Raw genomic sequence first — 23,365 nt, forward strand, 5'->3', positions numbered from 1 at the left:
AACAAAAATTAAGGTTTGAGCTAATATCCTTAATTTTCAAGTTGGGAAGCATTGCAAGTAAAAACATAACCTTGTTGCCATCACTTAATAAAAATGTAAGAAATATCACTGCAGACCCATTTCTGTGTCACATTCTTCCATTTCGTGATCATGTTTAGAACTACCATTTAGGAAGCCATTGGATGAAGTCTCAGCAACCCCATTGGAGTAGTGATCTGTTTCCATGTCTACATCATTGCTGAAATGAGAGGAATGAACAAAAATTGGACTCACGTTAAAGAACTTGAGGTTATCTTCTTCACAACTTCACCACAAAACATCCTTATCTCGCCCACTGAAACACTGCCTTTAAATATTACCAAAGTAGACCAAAGCAGCAGGGAATTTTTAAGGTTCTCCCAGCTAACATTAGCATTCAGTAAAAACAACTTTTTCAGATGCTGAAAAATGGAACGTGTCCACCATTATAGCAGCAGTAAGCAGTATAACACTTTCTAAATACACAGCAAGCAGCTCTTGTTTATGTACCTGTACATACAGAGAGGTAGATAAAAATGCATTGAGGAATGCAATTTCATGCCCCCCTCCTCCAATTTTATTTTATTTTTTTAAAACACAGTTAACTAAATATAAACCCTACTTTGAGAATACCATATTTAGGTAAATATTTGTCTCCAAAAAAAAACCCTCACTCTCTGAATGGAATGTCAGAGAAACGGAAGAAAAATTCAAAGCAAATATCAAGAATGTCACGACACTGAGAGGAGATTCAGAGGCCAACTGAGAGCATGACACTCCACAACACACTTTGCTCACAGCGGGTCACAACGGCACTTTTAGAAAGTGCCAGTGTGGCTTTGGGGGCTGACCTTTCCTGACAGTTACATCCTATCCTATTCCCATTCTAAAGCCTGTTTTATTTTGTCACGGACAACCTAAAACCTTTCATGAGAGCAAAAAGATTTAATATTAAAGTTTAAAAAACCACCTCCAATACAACCAAAAAGTATTCAGCTTCCCCTGAAAAAAACAAGAAGTGTTTCTTTTAACCAGGCAGCTCCGCAGCAAAGGAACTGTCCTCATCTTGTGAAAAATCCCAAAGTTGCCTGGACTCTGCCAAGCTGTTTGGCAGAGGTGACCACTGACGCAAATGTAAACTGTGAAGCTAAAAAGGAAATTGTTGCTCTCACTTCCTCCCCTCCCCAGCCATCACTATCCAACTGCAGTTTGTTACCTCCATCACATCCTAGTTGGTAGCTTGGGGAATGCATCTTGGACAACACAGCCAAGTACTTACAGATTTCACAGGAACTTAGGTCCTGCTGCATCTGTGCATCCCACAGAGCTTAGTATTTCCGCCCTGGTTAATATTTTCACTCTTTGCACAAATGACAGGTGGCAGGCAAACAGTTCTTTGTGTCTGTGTGCAATGAAGGAGATCCACACCTCATACACATCCCAATTACGTTCACTTTGCAGATAATGCCTCTAACTGGAAAGTATCTGGAAAACTTTTCATTGCCTACACTATTTCCTATGCCATTCAAACAGTACAGGGTAACTCCGCAAGGAATGGGGGTATATTTGTGTTACTGCTCTCCAAAAAAACAACGTGCTTTGAGGAAGCTTAAGTTAACATCAGTGGTTTACACTAAAGTCACAAGCGCCAGTGAGCTAGTTCATCTTCCCTGTACAACTTCAAAGTAGCCCATAAATAGCTACAAGCAAGGTAATTTATTTTTGTATTTTATTTATTGCATTTCTTTTAACTGAATGGGAGAAAATAGCCTATTGAGCTGAAGAAGTTAAAACAAAACCAAAGTGCAATCACAGGGAAGCAGCATTGCTCCTCCTTGGCACCCTCCACTAAATGCTTTAACTATGCTTGGGAGGGGGGGCAGAAATCAAACTCCTCTGAAAACTCTTCTCTGTAATAAAAGCATGTGGACAATGTAAACCTTAACGTAAGTTAGAAGCATGGAGGTTTATTCACCTGGAATAGCTGTTAACCTGCTGCGATCTTGACACATTTATGTTGTTGAGCTCTGGTACATTCAAGCTGGTGGTTGTATGTTTACTGTGACAGTACGATTGATGCGCTTTATTTGATATTACTCCATTACTGCAACTACTTTCAAACCCTGAAAAGAAATTGTTATAATTGAAATCATCGACGAACTTATTTGTAAGCACCTAATTACACAAGTGAAATAAGCATGGCTTAATTGTTCATGGTTGCTAAATACTTCATTTGTCAAGCAAGCAATCCTAAATAGTTAGCTTCCGTGCTTCAGGGACCTGAGACTTCAAGGCTTCTGCAGTGCAGAAGTGCATTATTTAACAGTGCATTATTTAACAAATACTAACACACAAAATAAAAGGGTTTTTGGTTGTGCATATACACCACTAAAATATAAAAATGAATCAACATAGAATCATTTTTCACTTCTGAAAGATGTGAAGTATCTCCTCTAGGCCACTTAATCATTAAGAATGGAAGCAGACATGCATCTTTATAATTCCTTACTGCATAATTCTCTTGATAAATACACAGTAAAATTCAGTGTTGAAAATGCTTCACATATTGCTACTCAAATACAACCTCCCTCCTTCCCCCATATAATTATTTTAATTGCTAATATTGTGCTTTGCTAAATAAAATTACACCATGCTGTGAAATTCTGATGTCTGGCTAAAATCTCTTCTGACCCTTCTAAAATATAATCAAGAAACTACTATTTGAAGCAAACATGTAATTGGCAGCTCCATCAAGCCCAGAAGCAAGAGCTCCCTAGTATCTTCTAACACAGAAGCAGGTCACAGGAAGGGTTTATTATTTAAAAAACCAAACAGACAAAACCAAAACAAAACTAAACAAAATAAAAACAACCACAAGCACATGCCACTTTCTGCCATTTGGGAAATTCCAAATCTCAATGCTAATAATACCATTCATCAACTTGCTTATTAAATATCGCCTCTGCTTTCAAAGTAAGAAAGCCAGAGGTACTTTCTACAACACATCCCAAGAAGCACTCCAAGAAGTAACTCAAAATCGGAGCATAACACCACACATTCAGCAGCAGCTGGTATTCTGGTGGCTGTGCAACACTGGCTTCCTACTCAAACCTACCAAGAGGAAGAAAGAAAAGCCCCCAGTCTGCTCCGGTTTGGATTTAAGAACGAAACAGGACTGAAAGTTGATGGCTTCCACCTGCTACCAAAAGAGTCTTGAGTTCAAAGACGACACCACCTTCAAGTACTATTTTAACATGCCCAATCTCCTCTCCGTGTTTGGGAAGTTACTGGGATCTCTCCACAGGCATGGGGCAGCTCTAAACATGCAGGGCTTCCCACTGAAGCTTTACTCTCAGAACCTTTTCAGCTACTCAGAGTGAAATTCGGCTGCCAGAAGAAAGTAGCTCTTTTGTGTTTTTGGTTTTTAACCTAACTTGACCACTCAGTTTCTCTTATTTCCTACTGTTTCTTATTTCCTTTCTTATTTCCTACTGCACATTTTATATATGTGCTTTCCATTTCCCCAGCTGAAAATAAGATATCCTAATTGTTAAAACTATCGTTCAATGCAAAGTGTTCAGTCTCAACCCAACTAAAACAAACTGTCTATCTGCAGGTTTGATACTTGTAACTTCTCCTGAAAATTCTCAAATTTACAGAAAAAATCTTCTCAAAATTATAGAAAAAGCTTGAAATGTGTGAAGTGTCCTCCACATCAACTTACCAGAGAAGTGTGTGCTGCTCCCTTTGCCTGTTGCCAAATTGTGAATGTTCATTCCATGGCTAGGGCTCATGCTAGGACTACTAAATGATCGTGGGCTAACAGGGTAACTATCTTGAGATTTTGGACTGTGGCCTCCCAGACACCGCACTTCACTGTCTGTACCATTCACCATCTCTATAAACTGGCGCACCCTAAACAAAAGACAAAGAAGTTAAGCCAACAAAACAATTAACACATTTCAGTTGACCAGTGATTTTAGCGTTAAATATACAGTCTGACTCAAGGAAATGCTGGGTGTCACTAACCCAATCATCAATAAGCTTGGAGTATTCATCCAAAATACAAAACTACAGAATTTGTGAGGGAGGAGAACAGGAATATTATCCTTTGAGGATAAACTCTGGCAATAAGTCCTCAAAGTTCAGAGAACTAAACTGTATTTTTTTTGTTTTGTTTTAACTGTTCTGTTTTATTGGCAGGGGCAAGTTTATTTCTCGAGAAGGATACACAGTTCTGTTGTCATGCCAATCATTCCTCTCAAAGTAAATGAGCACATACTTTCACTGCCTGGAACAGTAAGGATTAAATGGAAACTTTTAACATGAAACATTTGCACTGGAGAACAGTTTAAAAAGCAAGATCACATACAAACCTTCCCTTTAGAGGTGGTTGCTCTTTGTCAATTTTATTTTAAATGAGGAGGTTTTACTATGAACTCTGATGAAGCTCACAACTACCGCTACTGTTTTAGGCTTGGATAGTCTTAATAGAACAGGCAGAATTTAGCAAGACAGATTGAGAAAAAGAAACATACACTTAATATTATAGAGTGAGGTCTTACACCAAAACGTTCCCATTTTATGAATTCTGTGGTAAGTTTGCAGCACTATCAGGTGAATTCTGTTCAGCACTTGAGTGTGACAGACTTGAAATACATTTCAAGTAAATTAATTGACCATAAAAATCATAGCATTTTGTTTTTATAGAAGGAACAGATTTTTTTTTCCCCATACTCAAACATTATGACATGATAGAAAATTCTGTAGGATCGGTGCAGGTGGCAAGTGCCGGAAGGTGAAAATTGCATGCCTGGGAAGCTACAAGAAGTCTTTGGGATTACCGAATTTCCACAGGTTTCAAATAAAGTGACAAGGAGTGGACCAACTCATTTTAAACTGGTCTTTAACGTCAGTCAGCCATCTGAAGGAACAGACCAACTTATTCCACGAGACTTTTAGCTTTCTTGAATATTCGTCAGTTAACATTAATTTTTACATAGGAGAAACTGATTCAAATTCACTCCAAAAAATATAAAACTTAGTTCTAGAGGACAAGTCTACAGCAAGATGTGAATTATGCTGCAAAACAGGACCTTGATGACAAAACCTGGTTAAACATGTAGCAAATAAGTACAGCATAAAGAAAAAAACTACACAAATTTTCTAAAAAATGCTGCTTAACTGTTTTTGTGAAAACTTTAAATAACTGTCTAGTCTCAGAAGGTACTTGTGTCATCTATAAACACACATCTGTATAATTTGAAGACTCACTTTAATGCAAATAAGAGATTAGGATTTCTTTCTAGTAAACTTGGATACAACTGTTGTGTTGTTTCAATGGCTTCTCCCATTCTTCCTGCTAAAACCAATTTCTGAATTCCTGTTCACCAAAAAACAAATAAGAGATTAGGATTTTCTTCTAGTAAACTTGGATACAGCTGTTATGTTGTTTCAATGGGTTCTCCATTCACCCTGCCAAAACCAGTTTCTGAATTTCTGTTCACCAAAAACAACAGTTAAAAGGACAGCTTACGGATTAATACATGTAAATTATTAAAAGACACTGCAATCATTAAGTGTTTTTTTTTTTTCTATTAGAAAAAAATAGCGTAAAGAAAAATCATGCTTCCTTAAAATGCTCAACAGGGAAATCGAAGAATTGCACTCCTCCTACAGGTATTCAAACAAGTACTCAGTAAATACTTTTATTTCCAGCATATAACTATTTTGTACTCAGATTGCTCGTTTAGAGCTAGATTAAGACTGCAGACACTTATGTGATTTATTTCTCATTTTCATAGCTTTATCATAAGCACATACCAAACTATTGTCACCCAAGAAAATCCAAATTACCTCCCACTCCCAGAGGTTCGATTTTGAGCAAGAAACATAAAATTTCGTCTCCCTTACCTACAAGGCATGCTTTAAGTCAGGTTACAGTTGACTAAACCTTTCCACAACAGTCCCAGCAGCTTTAGTTAATGCTTCTGTTGCTGTAAGCTAGCACAAGCCTTAAACAGTCTCACAGCTCTATCCACCAACAGAGAAATTGATCCAAATGAAAAAACAGCCCAACAACCAGGCTATTTTTCCACCAGAGCAGTTTCCCCATGTGGTGTGTCATGCAGACAACCGTTGAACACAAATGCTTGCGTTCATACAGCAGGAATCTAAATGAATGGGGGAAGGCACTGTCTTAATCAGGCTGCCAAACAGCCCAGCTACAGCAAGTTAGAAGTGAACAGTATACTGTTAGTTCTCCGTGTCCTCTTCCCCCTCACAACCATGAAGTGGAAAAAAATCAAAATTTGCTCTAACTTATCAAGCATTCTCTAACATCTACCCCTTTTCATAGTTGAGATAAAAGTCTAAACTTTTGTCACCTTTTTTTTTTAATTCTTGTTTGTGAGAGCTAACGGTCAGTCACAAACACTTCTATACAGACATCACACACATTTGCTTAAGACAGATCACAATTTTCCATTCAAGAAAAGGACAACAGGTAATTTATCACATCCTACTACATCAAACAAATTCCAAAAGTATTAGTGCAGAAGTTCATCTTAACCAGCTGTTCATAAACGTGTAGCTTTACATGAAAGCAAAGAACTGTACTACGAAATAGTGCTGAAACAAAATTCTACAAGGAAGCTTAAGAGAAAGTTTTATGCAATATCTGATTAAGGGAGAGGGGGGAAAAAAAAGATGTAACGTGCTTTCCAGCCTTACTTTGTCTATTTTTAATGGAAGCTAATTCTTCTAGCACAGTCTGGTCTGTGGACCTGGCGAATGCCTCTGCTGTTGCACAGTATCCATGGTGAACTAAGTAAGATGACACCATTCTAAAAATAAACAAAAAGCAGAAACAGTTATTAAATACAGGTAAGCAACTGAGAGCCTCTTGAACATGAATCCCTCCTGAAAAAAAGTGACTGAATTGAAGAATTGCATTTGAAATTCAGAAACTTCAGTTAAGAGCCACTATCTTCAAACAATACAAAACCGACATTTTTTTATGATACGTTTTAATATGATTATTTATGAGCCAAAATTGAGTCAATTAAAATCCTACCTGCTAATGAAGTTTCTTAATTGCTCACTGCATACATTGAGGCACAGTTTCTGCACATTCTGAAGTGAATTTTTGTTTTCACTAAGAAATAAGCAACGTGAAGCCACGGCCATCAGTTCTCCATGTGATGGGCTAACAAGCCACAACCTAACCTGGCGTGCCAAAAACTGAATGCAAATGGAAATTTCCAGAACCAGCCATTATGACTGTGGCAATTTTTCTAAACAAACCAGCTTAAATTGGATAGATGAAATCAGAATGGAAGATTTATACTTTTTATAAATTCTTAAGTAATACCACAGATATCTGCCCTGAGAATCATCTCTTCCTGCTCAATTTCATACATACTTATCAAGCCTGCTATGTCAGCAGAACTCTGTACTACTTTTTAATATTATCTGTGATTTTTTTGTGTAAGAAAACAGGTATATCTTAAAGACCTATGAGTTAGATAAACTTTTTTTTTTTTAAAAAAAAAAAGAACAATATTCGAAGTCTTACTTCTGAATCATTGTTTGCCATTCTCCTTCCCGATCTCCTATTGGAAATCTGTCAATCTGTGCTTGAATTTTGGTTCTCCATTCTCGCATATAGTCTTCAATATCAAATACAAATGGGTGTTGTCCAAAATTAGCATCCACAACTTCTCCTGGTGTCTGAAGCCCTACTGTAGGGTACAAGTTTGGCTGCAAGAAAATTTTTAATTAGTTCTTTCCTCTTACACTGAATTCCCCATATTTTTTTCAACTCTGTACTAATATCCCCAGTGCTAGTAGTGTGAAAAAGCAAATACCTCTGGATCATCTGTCCAGTAGTTAAAGCAACTTCTACCAATCCAGCAATACAATGACTGATTAATTTTATCCCAGTGGTCACAATTTTTTATTTTGAAATAAGAAAGCCTTAGTGATTCTCTATGCACTTTTTAAGCTGTGCTAACGTTTACAACTTTTGGTTTAAGTTTTACAAAATATTCAATACCAATTTTTAAATGATTTTTTTTTTTTTTAAGACCAGGATTAAAGTTTCTTTTAAAAAGAGAACAAAAATTAAACTTACAAAGTGGGCCATTTTCCTTTTGGGGTGAAATACTTAAAACATCGCTGAATTTTAGTGGTAAGAACTGACAGGATAGAGAACTCATTAGCCTCAAAGTCCAAGTGTAGCGCCTAAAAAGAACTGTAACAGTGCATTGAAGTTCTCGTGAATTCCTGGACTTGTATCTACAAAAAGACTTTAAAGCATTTATTGTTGTCTCAGTTTTATTTTCTGCTTAGAGATTAGGTCTCAATGCAAATTTGAAATATGCCAAATAGAAGAAAAGTAAAACCTGCCTGTTGAGATTAAAGTAACTTTCTTAAATGCAACTAGCGTCATGGCAATGCAATCTTTTTTCTTTTTTTTTTAATTTATTTTTTAATATACCTACATCATATTTACACTGTAGTCAATGGTGGTATGGTATGACAGTATGCTGATCTACAGAACTGCATACTAAATAAGTGACAGCTGTGAGGAAGACTTATCATGATGTTGACACATCAACATGCAGGTCACTGGAACGCTGAAACCCCATGAAATTAGCTGTTAGAACTATGCCAAAGCCTATCTTGCCTCCTCTCCACCCTGGTCTTTTTTTTTTTTTTTTCCTCCCTTAAATAAATCTTGCTTATAGTGTTATCTAGTCTAGACTAAGCAACAAAGCAGAGTCTCAAATCTTTTAATGAGATGAAAACAATCACTTCTAATGAGGAGGGGTCCAGCTTTTTGCTTCAGATTGAGATGTCAGAGATCTCTTGTGTTGGTACCACAGGCTAGCAAGGACCCCTGCTGGCATCACACAGATACAGAAAAGTGGCAGCAGCTTCCTACTTGTAGCACCCAACACTGCGCCCTGGGTTACTGGCTTTGTTTTTCCTTAATATCTGTCCCCACTCCCTGTGGTCGTAGCTAACAGTATCTGGCCAGATGGAATTGTGTCCACACGCTGTGCCCTAACCAGATTAGACCAGAAACGAAGTGGATGAGAAAAAGCAAAGTAAGTGCAGTACCACACCTGCACCTGTAGCACAGGGAACACAGTGACTTTAAGGAAGGTACAATTCAAATGACCAAAAAGAGAGAAGTCTTCAAGTATCTGCAGCTTTCTTGAAGAAAAAAATGCTTTGATATGTTTGATTTTATGGAGTGAACAGCATATAAAAAGATTTTTGAAAGAATTACACTGACCACTGGCTACCTAAGTAGCCAGCCTCTGGGCATCTGACAGAGCTGCACACATATAACCAATGCTGGTGGTTTAATGAAGGTTGATTTTTGTATGCAGGGCCTGCATCTGTCAAACTAAGGACGTAGTAACTAACTGTATCTACAATTTCCTGGTAAAGTTCCACTAGAACTGTTCAAACATTGAAAACCTGAATAGGAAAACCCCTGTGAAGCTTGGTGTAAAAACGAAAAAGCTTTTTGCTTCAATTAATAAATCACTGATATGATGAGCAGTATCTGGTATTAAACTGGATAAGAGGGTTATCATTGGATTTCCAAGAAGCACAAGGTAAATGTGAGTCACGTTTAAACATCTGTTTATAATACATAGGAAAGCTGTTTGAAAATGCACTTATCTTACCGGTAAGTCTGTGAAAGCGATGCCTGTAACAAAGAGAAAATAAAGATTAATGTCTGGGTTCTAGTCACATTTTCTCAAGTATATCATTATATGTTTAGAAAACTCACCCAAACTGTCTCAGAATTAGCAGTTAAGTGTGGTGACATCCATGAGGCTTAGGTGCAACTGATGTGCTTGAATAATAAAGGGCAACACTTGGCAGAGAATAATTTTCATTCAAAAACTCTTAGTTCGCCCTTGATTTTTCACAATAGGGCCTAAGATTTAGCAAGCATCATACAGATACACAAAGGAGCATGAAAATTCTTGCTATGGATTAAAATTTACAGGAAAGAAAAACATCTGAGGATTTTTTTTTCCTCACTTGCATGTCTTAATACTGAGACATCAAGGCTTAGCAGTGTCTTTTCTTGCGTGCTATTACTTTTCTTTCTAAGTAGGCATTATCTTTACATGAGTAGCACATGACTATAATACTCCAAACCAGGCTGGAAAATGTTTCGCTCTAATCCACCCCAGGGCGTTTTGGTTTTTGAACAGAAGAGCTTGATATCCTGTTATATAATTAAAAGCATCTATCCACCCATAAGACCAGGACAGTGATTTTGCTGTCTCAGGATTAGAGAAAAATCTGACCTCTATACACTTGAGGAACTTCAAGCAACTTAAGGGGAAAAAAGCTTTCATTTAAAAATAAATAGGAGGAAGTCTACTTCTGATAGCCAAACGGTGAAAGTATTCCATAATTTTCTTTCTTGTTGAATTTTTTTTTTCCAAGCACATAATTCAAATCCACTTATCCCCTCAAACTTGTATAACTCCCTATAACACCACTGCCTTTTCAAATTTAAGATTAAAACAAAAGCTTTTAACCTTTTGTATTAAATTCCATCCCTGTTTTCAATCTCCATTCTTCACCAAGACTTCAAATCTCAATAGCATCTGGAGTTCGTGCATCTTTAATACAAAAGGATGATGCATCTAGTGAATCTTGTCACATCTCAAAGCTATAATTTTTACTTACTACCTGTTCACACCCTAATTTTTGTTATTATTATTTACGTATTTTTAAGTTATAACCTCTTTTTCTGTTTGACACATTTTGACATCCAACTCATCCTTTTCCAAAAGGATCATGGCAGTTTTTAAGATAAAAGATGATCATTTGACAAATACTTTGTGTCTTTTTTTCTTTGTAAGTTGGTTAGTTTTGGGGCAGCTGGGGCATTCCTCATCCAATTCAGGTTTTTCACACGCACAAATAATTGCTTAGCCCTTTCTGTACTGTCAAATCCCAGGCTAAGCCAGAGATTTCCAACACTCCAGTAACCCCTGTGGCCCAGAGAAAAAAAAATAGGCGTCCTTCACATTGCAATTCGATGGGAGTCCTGGACAACAAGCAGCAACAACTCAGCAAGACAGCCAAAATTTCTGGTTTGTTTTTTTCCCCCTTCACACACAATCAGAGCTCCTCTGCTCACCAGGCTAGTGCAGCCCACCACAGCAGAAGAGCTGTCAGGTTTCCTTCTGGAATCCATGAAGCATTTATCAGATTTTCTGTTTGAGAGGTGATAAGTCTCTCCTCACCTAAGACTGGTCTCTCCTCACCTATACCTCTCTGTTCTTTTCTTTAAACAGATTTTAATCTTTTGGAGTGTTATTCAACAGTTGGCCTAATTCAGTCTGCTTTAAGACTTCCACTGATAGAGGAGGTTCTACCCCTTCCCACTTAGCTCTTCTATGCACATGGCCACAAGAACAGTCAGAAAAAGTGTCTCTGTGTTTGATCAACCACCTGATCTAACTTACCTGTAGCCATACTGTTACTAGCTCCAAAAACAGATGAAGGTAGATTACCCTTCTTAGCTTTAACCAAGATTAGAATCAATTAAATGAGCCCTTATCTTCCGTTTTGATATATACCTGAAACAGGGTGAAAACCAAACTGCTACAAAATGGATGATTCAATTGTATATAAATTCACTCTGCTCAGAAGAAATATTAAATCACGATAGAATCACAGACAAATTTTCTTAGAAGTGACCTCTGGAGGCATTTAAGCCCAGCTCAGAGTATGGGAATAGTAACTACCAGGTTAGATCTGTCTGCTCAGATCTGAGTAAACCTGTAGCCTTGTTCTGAGACAAGAAGAATTTGAACCCTGTTCTTCCCCTTACTACTTCCCAAACCTCCTATGCACTTAGAAATGTGAGAAAATAAAACAGTGCCTTTAAGGCTTCATAATCTCAATAATCTCTTATTTCAAACTAGCTTCTCCTCATCTTTTCACGTTCCTACCCATGACAAACAGCTTATTTCCTCTTTGTGAGCCTTAGCCCTTGAACCCTCCTACTTCCCTCAGCACAATTTCAGTATCTCTTCAAGTCCCAAGCCCTTACTTTCTCCTTAATGCAGGAAATAGATTTTTCGTTCTGTTCTTGCAACACTACTTATTTTTGCTCATTAAATTACATAGTTACTGAACTATTGTATACATATCATTAGAAGTTTTCTCTCTAACCCCCTTGCCATCGTCAAACTCAAGAACTGTCTTGCAGCTGCTAAACTCTACCACAAGTGCCTAGTGGACTTAATTTTAGCACAAATTCTATAATTTGTGGCTTTATCCCAACAATGCAGGACTCTAAACTGAGATCCAAAATACACTGTTCTCCAAGATACCAATAAAAATAATGCTAGCGTGATACAAGGTTTTAGTGAAGGTTAGGTTTTCCCCATACAGCAGAAATTTTAAATATATCTGTTCTCCATTTCTCTGATTCTCTAACATCCATCACCTTGTATTACAAATATCAAATATTAATTATGGCCTCAGGAGCAGATTTCAAAACTGCAGATCCTGCGGAATGAGATACTGTGGCAAATCCTTCCACATTCACAAAGCATGTTAGTGCAAGTGATGTGTAAGAAGTTATTCTTCCCAATTCTTTAGTTAGTACATAGATTACAAGATTATTGAAATAAATGTTCAACCACTGCTCCTAACACAAGGAGAGTTTCAGATTTAAAACACACAGGAAGCATCAAATTTACAGACGTAATGCTATCGTTAAAGATAATGATCCTCCATACCCAAGCTATGTCCGTTCTTGGTGTAGAAGCAGGTATTATTGATAAGGTTGACACAACAACCAATGACATCACCCGTAGTAAATGTTGGACCGTAGGGTTGTCCGGTTCCAGAGGAACAGAATGAATGTCCATCATCTCCATGGTAACCATATGAATGTTTATCCCAACCTACAGAACAAAGCATTTGCAATTTAGTCATTTCCTTTATCACAAAATAGTGGAAAGGCTAAGCAGAGCTAGCAAGATCTATGAGGTTATTAAGATTATTTACTATGTTCAATTTTCTAAGATTTCTTACATAACTAACAAAGCTGATCCTGTTTTTAAAAAAAAAACCGACAGCTTCTTTTATCAAAATGGCTGAACAGGTAATGCCATTTGTAGTACTTAAAAGGCAACACAAATTCAAAAAACATGATTTTGCTTTAAGCAAACACGCAGAATCATCAACACCAAAAATAACATCAGCTGCAATGTTGAAATTTCAAAGCTGTCTGTAGATCTGACATGTCCCAGTAAAGCAGTGAAGATCCTCCTGTTCTCCCTTTCATCTTACAAAACTATTGTAACCATATGTCATAATCAAATTCTTCCTGGCTAAAACCCAGATATGCATCTCTGGGGAAACACATTTCAACTCCTGATTATTCTTAATGACTATTCAGCAGCAAACAATCTCTGCACAATAGCAGAGTCTCTAGACTATAGAGTCACTAGCTTTGCTGCTCCTACAAAAAAAAAAAAAAAGATAATGAAAAATCATCAATACAGGTGAAAGTCACAGCCAGCAGGCAAATCATTATGTATGCAAATATGGTGCTAATTTTGTAGGCAAAGAAGCTTCATATTGTTGCACTATTCTCAAGAGAATTCACAGGAAACAATTTTAGTCTGAGTTCATTTTAAAACATCTATCTACAACTTAATACTCATACTCAGACTTAATGCCACCCACTAATAATTCATTACCCTTAGGTGAGCTAACAGCATAACCAGGACTTGCTGTTATCATAAGGGTTTCTTTCTACCACAGCGTTTGGGTGAGAAAATAATGCAAAAGAGACAGAATGCAGACAAACACAGGTCAATTCAACATGATTTTATACTTGGTGAATAGCAACAATTAAAAAAAAAAATTTTTTTTTTTTTTTTTTTTTAACAAGACTGGGTCCCTGACAATGTAAGGCAATGGAAGAGTCAAAATTGTGCTATACATCCCTAATAGTAAGGTTGGAAAGGTAATGGTATGGAAAATGACTGGAGAGCTCATTTCATGTTTGGCAAGGAAGTCTTTACCTGAACTATTCATCTTTATCATCACAAACTCAGTTTACAGAGCAAGAAAATCTATAGCTTAATTTTTATTGAAACATGATTAAATTTTTAAAATGTATTTGTTTTTTAAACAGTACCTGCAAAACATTATCAATAATGCTAATAGCTGAGGCCAGTGGTACAGGAGCAAATACATGGTAATATGATAAAAAGATAAGCTTTTTACCTGCAAGTTTTACATAATACAGATACATAGATACAACACAGAGATGAACGCTATGCTCCCTGGTGCTTACCAGAACCATTTTGTCAAGCTCAAGCATATTTCAAACCAAAATTAACTGTATCAGTAACTTACCAAATGTAATAAGTACTAAAACGTACCTGGTAACCTATTCATGTTCACACCCTGTGCTGAAAGCCCAATTCCCATGTAACTGTAAAAACAAAAGAACAGAAGAAATTTACATTTCTTACACAAATGCAGTCATATATATGGGATGCTGTCAAGAAACATTGTGCTGATTAACCATACGCCAATTAAGCAACTAAGACGTCCTTTAATATTGGCACAACAGCAAAGGAACTGAACAGAAAAGTCATTCCTGGTATATACTGGTTTACTATAGACAGAATTTCTGTCTCTGAAGTGTCAGACAACTTTTTCTTTCAAACACTCTAGGTTTTCTATAGAGAATACTGATGGTAGCCATAAAGTTTAGAGCATGAATGAAGAAAGTGGCCTAATCACATTTTCATTCAATGTACCTAGTCAGTTCTACAGGTAATCTGGAATGAGTAACAAAACCTGGAATGAGTTTACAAAATACATGGAAAACTGTGCACAATTTCAGCAGTAAAATCCATTTTTGCATGACACTTATGGAAAGTTCAAACAAAAACATTAAAAGTCTGGGTCATGGAGCAGAACACTATCTCAAGAAATTTACCAGTAACGCTATTTAGCTGTTAGAAATCTGTTGGCAAATTGAAGAGGGAAAATATCTTTGTTCTGCTGACCACTAACCTCAAGTCTAAACAAGTTATTGCTGGGTCATTCAAGTCCAAAAAACAGCTTTACAAAGAGCAGCTTTAATAAAGTCAGTGTCCGGTACAATTTTTAACAATTTAATAGCAAATAATTTAAAGTCAAAACGAGTGATTCCCTCCTTCCCCCCTCCAATCACACTATTTCAAGTTGGTGAAATCAGTTTTACTTCTGTTGGTTAATCAAAAGTCACTTCACGACCAAGATGACTGGAAACCAAAAGAACAACACAATGAAAAGCTAGGCTTTTACTAGCACCCCCAAAACAAACTAGAGATCCTACCAACTAAAACAAACATCTAAACATAACCCAAACTTAGCATTTCCTAAATTATCAAAATATGCAAATTATTGTGGCACTAGTTCAAATTAACACAGATTTGCCATAAAGTGCTGAATAAGCTGTATAAAAAAAAAATATTCCACCATGCCACTTTGAAAATAGTTTACAACAAGCAGCATGACCTTTGTATTCTTATCTAGTACAACTGCAATTTTCATGCAACTATTCTACTAGTAAACACAATTTAATCTGCTACGTAAAATGTTCCACATGAAATACAACCGAGCAGGAAAACACAAAAGTCCTATGATTAATTGTGTAAAAGGGATTTCTGCTTTTCATATTGATCACTTTCAATGGTAACCTTACCTGATTTTGTGTTTGATATTTACAAAGCCCTCCTCAGATAATATTAACTATGATACCCATCTTTCTCAGCCTCCAACATACCAACAACGTGAAATAAAACCTCAGAAACATATACTACTGATACCACGTTTAGAGATACTGAAGAGCTGAAGCAAAGGGCAACAGACAAAAGGATTAGTCTTTGCTGCACACTAAATTGCATCACTGAGGCACCACTAGTTCAGAGTCAAAGCAATCATAAATGAAAGCAACAAGTGGAAAACCATATATTTTGTTTTAAAACATACAGGCAGAATTGTTATTAAGGTAGTAGAGAGTTTGATGCATGAAGGATTCTCACGTAAAGACTGAAAATCCATTACGGTAAAGTCTCCTATAAGTAAATTTAAGCCATCTTTTTCTTTAGATTGCTATTGATCACAGAAGGCCTTTCAAACCAAGTCACCTTAAAAAAAAAAAAAAAGCCTTCAACACAATACAAGTTTCATTTCAGTATTCTTACAAAAGCAAGATTAAAGTTATACAAAAACAAAATGCTAGATAGAAAGCGATCACCTAGGTAACACTTTGGTACTTCCTATGTTTTCCTTTAGATGATCACAGAATCATCTAGGTCAGAAAAGACTATCAAGATCATCAAGTCCAACCATCAGCCTGACCTTCCCAGTCCTATTGCTAACTAATGTCCCCAGAAGACACTGTATCACCTGAGCCCCCTCCTAACTCAGTAGCAATTGGAAAGATGGACCTACTGTTTAAGATATCCACCAAATTCTACTAAGGCAAGCAAGGACTTTTTGTCACAGTAAGGTAAAGTAAGGGCTTTTTGCCCACTAGCAGTGACCAGAACAACTGATGACACCATCTCATTAAGGAGAGGGATGTTTACTGTACATATTTTTTTCCTAGGATTCACTTAAGACTACATGGAATACAATACCATGCCTCTGATGAGATGTTAATAGAAACGTGAGTGAAATTAGATTAAAACATTTGAACTAATTGACAGATTTACTGCAGACACCTTTCAAAAGCAGAAGGGAATGGCTACCATTTATGGTTTGGAAGTTAGCAAAATTAAATGATGAGCAATTAAGCTAACTTAGCATTTGTTGTAGTTGATGGATATTTAATCACATGTTCAACCAAATACAGTTCACTGTAAATTGAGAGTGGAGGGACAGTATCATAACACATAGGTTTTAGCTGCTATAAAATTCACGAACAGAAGTTACATTTATACCAAACTGCTACATGTAACTGCTGTTTATTTTTTTCATGGGATACTTAACCTTCCTAATTTTAAACAGACTTCTGTTTGTTTTTTAAACAAGTTTAGCTCGTATTCAGGTGCACCCTCACTGCCTGCAGACTTTGCTTCAGTGAGAAGCGTTACCCAAACTGTCCTGCATGCCTCCTTAAGGTTCCTACCCTAGGGTTTCAGGATCAGAAAACCCCTGTCAGAGCTACATGACTACATTTTCCTCCCTTAGTCCATGCTAAAAATACAGGAGAGCGGAGGCAGCCACGGCAGCACCGTGCAGGCCCAGGCTGTGCCCAGTCAGTGCCTCACACACCTCCAGTGGTGCTGCCCCATGAAGGGCTGTGTAGGCCGCGGCACACTGTAATGGCGGCCCTGGGGAGCTGAGGTGCAAGCACCATGAAGAGGGGTGTTCGCCCCGACATGGAGCTCCTTCCCAAGCCAGGCACAACCCAGAGCGTGGTCTGAAAGAGCAGAGAGGGCAAACAACAGTGTGGCTCTGGTGCTGCCTCCCTGCCCTCCTCCTGGCACACCTGAGCATGGTGCCTCCACCTCAGGTCTCTGCCCTCAAAGCCCAGCAGCAGCTGCGTCAGGAGGATTACCCAAGTTGACAAACAGACCAAGCTGCCTAGGACCCTTCACAAGCAGCCCCTCTCACCGTGCCTTTCGGCCCGTCAGCGGCTGCCCATCATCTCACTGAGGAGCTCAAGTCTTACCTCAGCTGATAAAACCATGAGTGACATGTAAAACTAGTCATGGACGGCCTGACATCAGCCCAGGAGAGACGAGGGCTGAAACCTGATTTAAAGCACAGCCAAACTAGTATCAAGGAATAGGAAAGCAAGAGCACATACTCTTGATTTTTCATTTCAAATTTTATTTATTCTTGTTCCAGTCCATTAGATATATTGATTGCTATTTTAATGTCTCAGCACATCCTCTACTTACATTTATCTGCTCTAAGTCATACATACACAAATTTTCAGGAACACTACAAAAACTAAGAGTTTAAAATTAAGATTCAATTGTTTACCACAAAGTAAAACTAAAGTAAATGCCAAAAATACAAGCGTTATGATATTTTTTTTCCACTAACACTGAAAAGCTTGGGCTTCCCTGCAGTATGAGAAGCACTAAGCTCACAATAAACTCCTCCTTAAGTATCTTCACATTCAAAGAGCTAAATTCACATTTTTGCTGGAGCCCAAAGTTTCTGCTTGGATGCCTGAATAGGCTGTGAGAAATAAAAAGCAGCAGAAACAAACAGAAGGAAAAAATAGCAGGAAGAGATGGTATACAACTGGAGACTACTAAAATATATGAAAAAAGAAGAAAAAACAACAATTCATGTAAAAGATGCACTATTCTGCATTTAACTCTTCAGGAAGATCTTTTAGTCACTGTATGGCAGGCATATGAAAGATCTTTCAATCTCAAAGTTGCTAATAATCAGAATTCAAGTTAATTACATACTATTCCCCCCCACATTCCATAAAGAGGGATCCAGAATCTCAAGAACTCAACCAAATTACAGGTACTTTGAAAAGCTTACTAGTGGCTATAGGTAAGTTTAAGTGTTAAATTACCACTTCTCTAGTTTTTTTTTTTTGTTTTTTTTTTTTTTAAAAAAAGCAGCAAATATTCTACACTTTATTTTTGAGGCAAGCAAAATGATTTAGCATAACTTTAAGTAATGACAAAAATGTAACAGCCTCCCTACTACAGCAACAAACAAGCTATCTGCAGAGTCAAATTCCTTCTGACTTTCACGGGGCCTGCGTGTTCTATTAAAGACAGTATAACTGGCAGAACTGCTACGTCATGCCTTGAAATCCAAGCTACACTGGTGATGATGAAAATAATCAAGCTTGTATCTCATCTCCTACATGCTATAAAGAAAGGAACCTAACACCATACAGCGGTAAAACCCCCATATCCATAACACCTGTATGAAAGTGACCTGAAAACATCCTAGTATTTTAAATGCACTGAAACAAGTCAGTTACACAACAACTGCAATTTGTTTTACTATTGAGTTAATATCTTAGAAAAGGATAGAAGTAGAAAAATCAGCAACATCTGTAAAAAATTTTTAAGACTACATCATCTTCTAAGGGCCTACACAACAGAGTACTAGTTGCAATGACTTCCTCCTATAGTTTTGTACACTGTCTTTACAGATAGTGCACTATAAGGTCAGAAATCCAGTACAATAAGGTATCTAAATTTCATCTTTAACAAAGCTAGTCTGCATTAAAGTTTTGTAGGAATATGCTAATCCAAGATTCTTATTGTCTGCACGATCATAATAAGATATGAGCTGTTAAATTTTTCTCTACGTAAATGTTTCAAAATATGCCATAGACAGTTTGAGGCTTTCATTTCAAACTGCAAACAAGTTTAATTTTATGGAATGTTTCCAAGGAAACAGTATTTTGAATATGATAAACCCAGGTTTCAGATGAATCCAGTTCTGCATGGAGAGGGGTGAAAAAATAAGTCTGGCAGTCATCTCTGGTAGTGTTCAAAATCGTTATTCCTGTAACATTTCCCTTGTAATTCCGATAATGTTCCCAGAGATGCTGATTTACTGATCTAACCTTCAGACAACCCTCTCAATTCCTGAGGTTGCACAATTTTTGTCTAGCGACATTTCTGCCTGAGCACAAAAGCCTTTCTGGTGACCATGCTGTGGAAAAAGGATAGCTGCATAGACAATAAGATAATGCAAGCCGGTAAGATTATTATCTATGTGCTTTTTTATGTTATTGAACCTTCTAAGAAAGGAATATCTTAAGATTTTGCAAGGAGCAGCAACCAAGAAATGAAGCATTCTCTGGACTTTCCATACCAACAAAAAAAACCCTCTCTTGCTCCAGTACCATGTATTTCTGACCAATTAAACACAAACCTTAAATAATCCTCAGAGAAGATACACTTGCTGTTTCATGATCAGACCTCCTCTGGCATCTGCAGGATTTCAAATGGAGGCACTAATGAAGGAAAGCTACTTCAGACTTTTTTTTGTATCAGATTCTGCTTTATACACAAGCACTCTGCTAGTAATGCCCAAAGACATAGCAACATATAAATAGAGAGAGAGTGAGTGTGCATGTTTTGGTAACATGTGACTGTTGTGGTAACAAATAACTGCTTTCCGAGGACATAACAAAATTACAAAAATAGATCTTAAGACCACACAAAGTTTTTATGTTACATTACTAGCATACAAAACAAATTCAAACAAAACAGCAATTGAAGACGTTCTGTGTTTTGTTTATTGGTTTATGCGTTTGTTGTGAACAAGAACACGGGCATACTGGATGCTAAACAGAAAAGCCAACCTGCTGTGCCAGCAACATTTTTGCAATAAAGCATGATTTCTGTTTAAAGATTTACACATGTGCTCTACAAGACAACAAAGCACTAGGGCTTCAAATGCACATCACTCAAACACATTCAAATTCAGGCTAAACCATAGGTATGGGTGTCATGGAAACAGAAACTTAATTCTGATGGTTATTTGTTTGCTTTGGATAGTTATTTCTTATTACTTCATTCACCCACAGTCGCTCAGTTCTTCATTCACCTCACCACATACACAATGCTTACTGCAAAACACAACCAAAACATGACTGATTGTATGGACAGTGTTTAAACACAGCCTAATAATATAATATAATCCTATAGATTCCTATAGCCTTATCAACAAGGCTAGCAAGAAACACACTGATATAATTGTACGAGTTGCTGTAGTAACATTTTATTTTAGTACAGAACACTGAGAGGAACTTACATCTGCAACAATGCATGTTCATGAAGACCTGCATTGGTACAGCCACACTACAGACTAAACAACCACACTCTCAGAAGTGTAAGCTACCCTGTGCTATCTGCTAAATGACTAAAGCCTTTCTAAACCTAGCTTTTTTTTTTTCCCCCTTCCAGACAACTAAACACAATTCTTGTTTTCATTCTTAAAAAAAAAGAAAGTGTCTGCTTAGAGGATTTTTCATTTTAAGTGTACTTCTTCCTCAGTGGCTCTAAAAGCATGAAAGACTGCCAAGAAATAAATGACATTTGTTTGTATCATTTGCCCACCGCTAGCAACTAACACTAATTGGGCCGGTACCATGACCAAAAGTAGCAATCCCTCCCTACCTGACAGATGCTCATTTCTGCTCCAAGCCCCTCTCTCTCATGCTGCCATACCTCCTCATTAAGCCAGACAGACAGACATACCGACAACTAATCATGCTGAAAAACAACTCAATCTTGAGGCCAACCTTTGGAGAATGAGCTACCTGATCAGGTTTATCAAGCAGTTAACACAAACAGTTACAAACTGGGACAAGGGAAGAGACCTCAGTGAGTGCCCAGACTGCTGCTTCTCATGGCTCAATCACCACAAAGCATTCAAACCACAGCTTAGAATAAGAATTGGAAACATTCGAAAACCACTGCCCTGACTGGAAAAGGAGCGATTCATTACAAGAATCAACAAGCCTAGGACTGAAATTCCTGCAGGAATGGATGCAGTAAATCACACAAGCTGTTTACAATGTGAAACGTCAGGACAGCATTTTGCTCCTGGAAGCCAGGTGGCCAATGAACACCCTTGATGCAACCCCTTCTAAAGTGGAACTGGAGCATGCTTATGCCCACAGTGTGCCCGAGGAGCACAAAGCAAAGCCCACAGACTCTTAACTGAGAGAGAAGAGACAACTCTACACTGGTCCAGAAGGATGCCCTGAGAAACTGCCACTAACATCTGTACTTCACATAAGCTATGAGAGCATCATGCAACTATCTTTCAGTTCTGTAAAAGCAGGAAATGTTTACTGGTATCTGAAATAAGACGTGGGGCTGTAAGGCATTAGACCTTTACACAAAGCCAGAGGAGTTATACATGTGAAAGGTTAGCACATCTCAACTCAGTGAAAGGCAGCATGAGAAAACTGAAATCAAGATCTGAGCGAGACCGCAAAGAGTCCCATTTGCATATAGCTACCTAGCTAAGTGAATGGCCACCACGGTCGTCATTTTTGGGAAGCAAGGAGACAGTAAGTTTAGTATTGCAACTGATTTCCAAGTCACAAGAACAGGTCCATAGGACTTAGCACACCCTTGCTCTTACCCATTCCTAGACCACTGATGTAGTTCGGTATAATTAAGCCTCCACCCTAGAAACTTGGATGAAACTAAACCCAGAGTTGTGCACAAAAAGCCACACAACGCCTGTCTTACTCTTTTGAGAACTATATTAAGAAATTACAGAAATAGCCTACATACACAACCTCTGGTTCTCTGATAAAGCAATTTCAAATGAACACTGTTATGAGATTAGGAAGGCCTAATTTAAAGCTACAACTATGTCTAGCTGTATGTTTTTAATTTGACTTACACATTTGTTTTGTTTTTAATATGCTTTTATTAACTGGAGATTTCAATAGTGATCCAGGCATAATTTATTGCAGTTAATACTCTTCTTCCTACCATGCCTTCTAATCAGCACCTTAGCACTATTCCCCATACCTACGCCCATTACTCATCTGCTGTTATCATCTCTAATTGCTCACATCCCTGTCCATAATGCTTCGCATGAGGCCAAACAAAGCAAAAGAGTATAAAAGGAGAATGTAAACAAAGAGAGCTCCTTAGACTGCAAAAGGAGGCAAGAAATTAAAGAAGAATATTGAAGAAACGCTGCACAGAAAATATTTACAGAACAACATGACAGCTGGTTAGCACTTTTAACAAGAACTAACAAAAAATGTAAGAATTATTTCACATATCTGTACTGTAGCAGCACAGAAAGGATCTTATGACTCTTCATGCCAAACACTGCGCAAATACCAAGACAGTTTTTGTTTGAAAGATATTTCAACCTTTTATTAAGCATCATTCTCACTTCCCTTTTTCTCATCTGTTACCAGCAGTTGTTACACAGCTCTATGGCTTCTCATTTAGTATCAAAAAACAACTTCACTCTTCATCTGCTCTGCAACACGCACCTCCATATCTATTTCTTATTTCCTACTGAGACTGCCTTCATGGTTTCTTCGGTATGTCCATAATGTCTATGATCTTCATAATGATCTCATTATGAACACGTGCAAAATTAATATATTACACACTTTCAAATTCCTACTCAAGACTGTCACCCCCAAATGCATACAGAATTTAGGGACTTAAGTCATTAGTGTAATGAAAACAATTCTGTTCTTAGACAGTTACAACACGCCACACTTGAAGCTATGTCACGTCTAGGCCCTATAATATAAGCAGCTGTGCTCCTTTGGAGGAGGAGAAAT

At 37.5% G+C, this 23,365-nt stretch overlaps 1 protein-coding gene across 1 annotated transcript in view; it reads right to left on the bottom strand.

Moving 5' to 3' along the window:
• RANBP9 (RAN binding protein 9) overlaps positions 1 to 23,365 on the bottom strand; it is a 39,185-nt gene that overhangs the window by 4,267 nt on the left and 11,553 nt on the right. The window contains exons 3-11 of the mRNA XM_084281581.1: positions 14,475 to 14,527; positions 12,816 to 12,983; positions 9,723 to 9,745; positions 7,595 to 7,779; positions 6,751 to 6,863; positions 5,293 to 5,401; positions 3,743 to 3,933; positions 1,994 to 2,141; positions 117 to 238 (exon numbers count right to left, since the gene is read on the bottom strand). Coding sequence (XP_084137707.1) covers positions 117 to 238; positions 1,994 to 2,141; positions 3,743 to 3,933; positions 5,293 to 5,401; positions 6,751 to 6,863; positions 7,595 to 7,779; positions 9,723 to 9,745; positions 12,816 to 12,983; positions 14,475 to 14,527 — 1,112 coding nt within the window. The remainder of the gene's footprint in view (positions 1 to 116; positions 239 to 1,993; positions 2,142 to 3,742; positions 3,934 to 5,292; positions 5,402 to 6,750; positions 6,864 to 7,594; positions 7,780 to 9,722; positions 9,746 to 12,815; positions 12,984 to 14,474; positions 14,528 to 23,365) is intronic.

The sequence above is a fragment of the Netta rufina genome (assembly GCF_964035555.1).
Source record: "Netta rufina genome assembly, chromosome: 2".
NCBI lineage: Eukaryota > Metazoa > Chordata > Aves > Anseriformes > Anatidae > Netta > Netta rufina.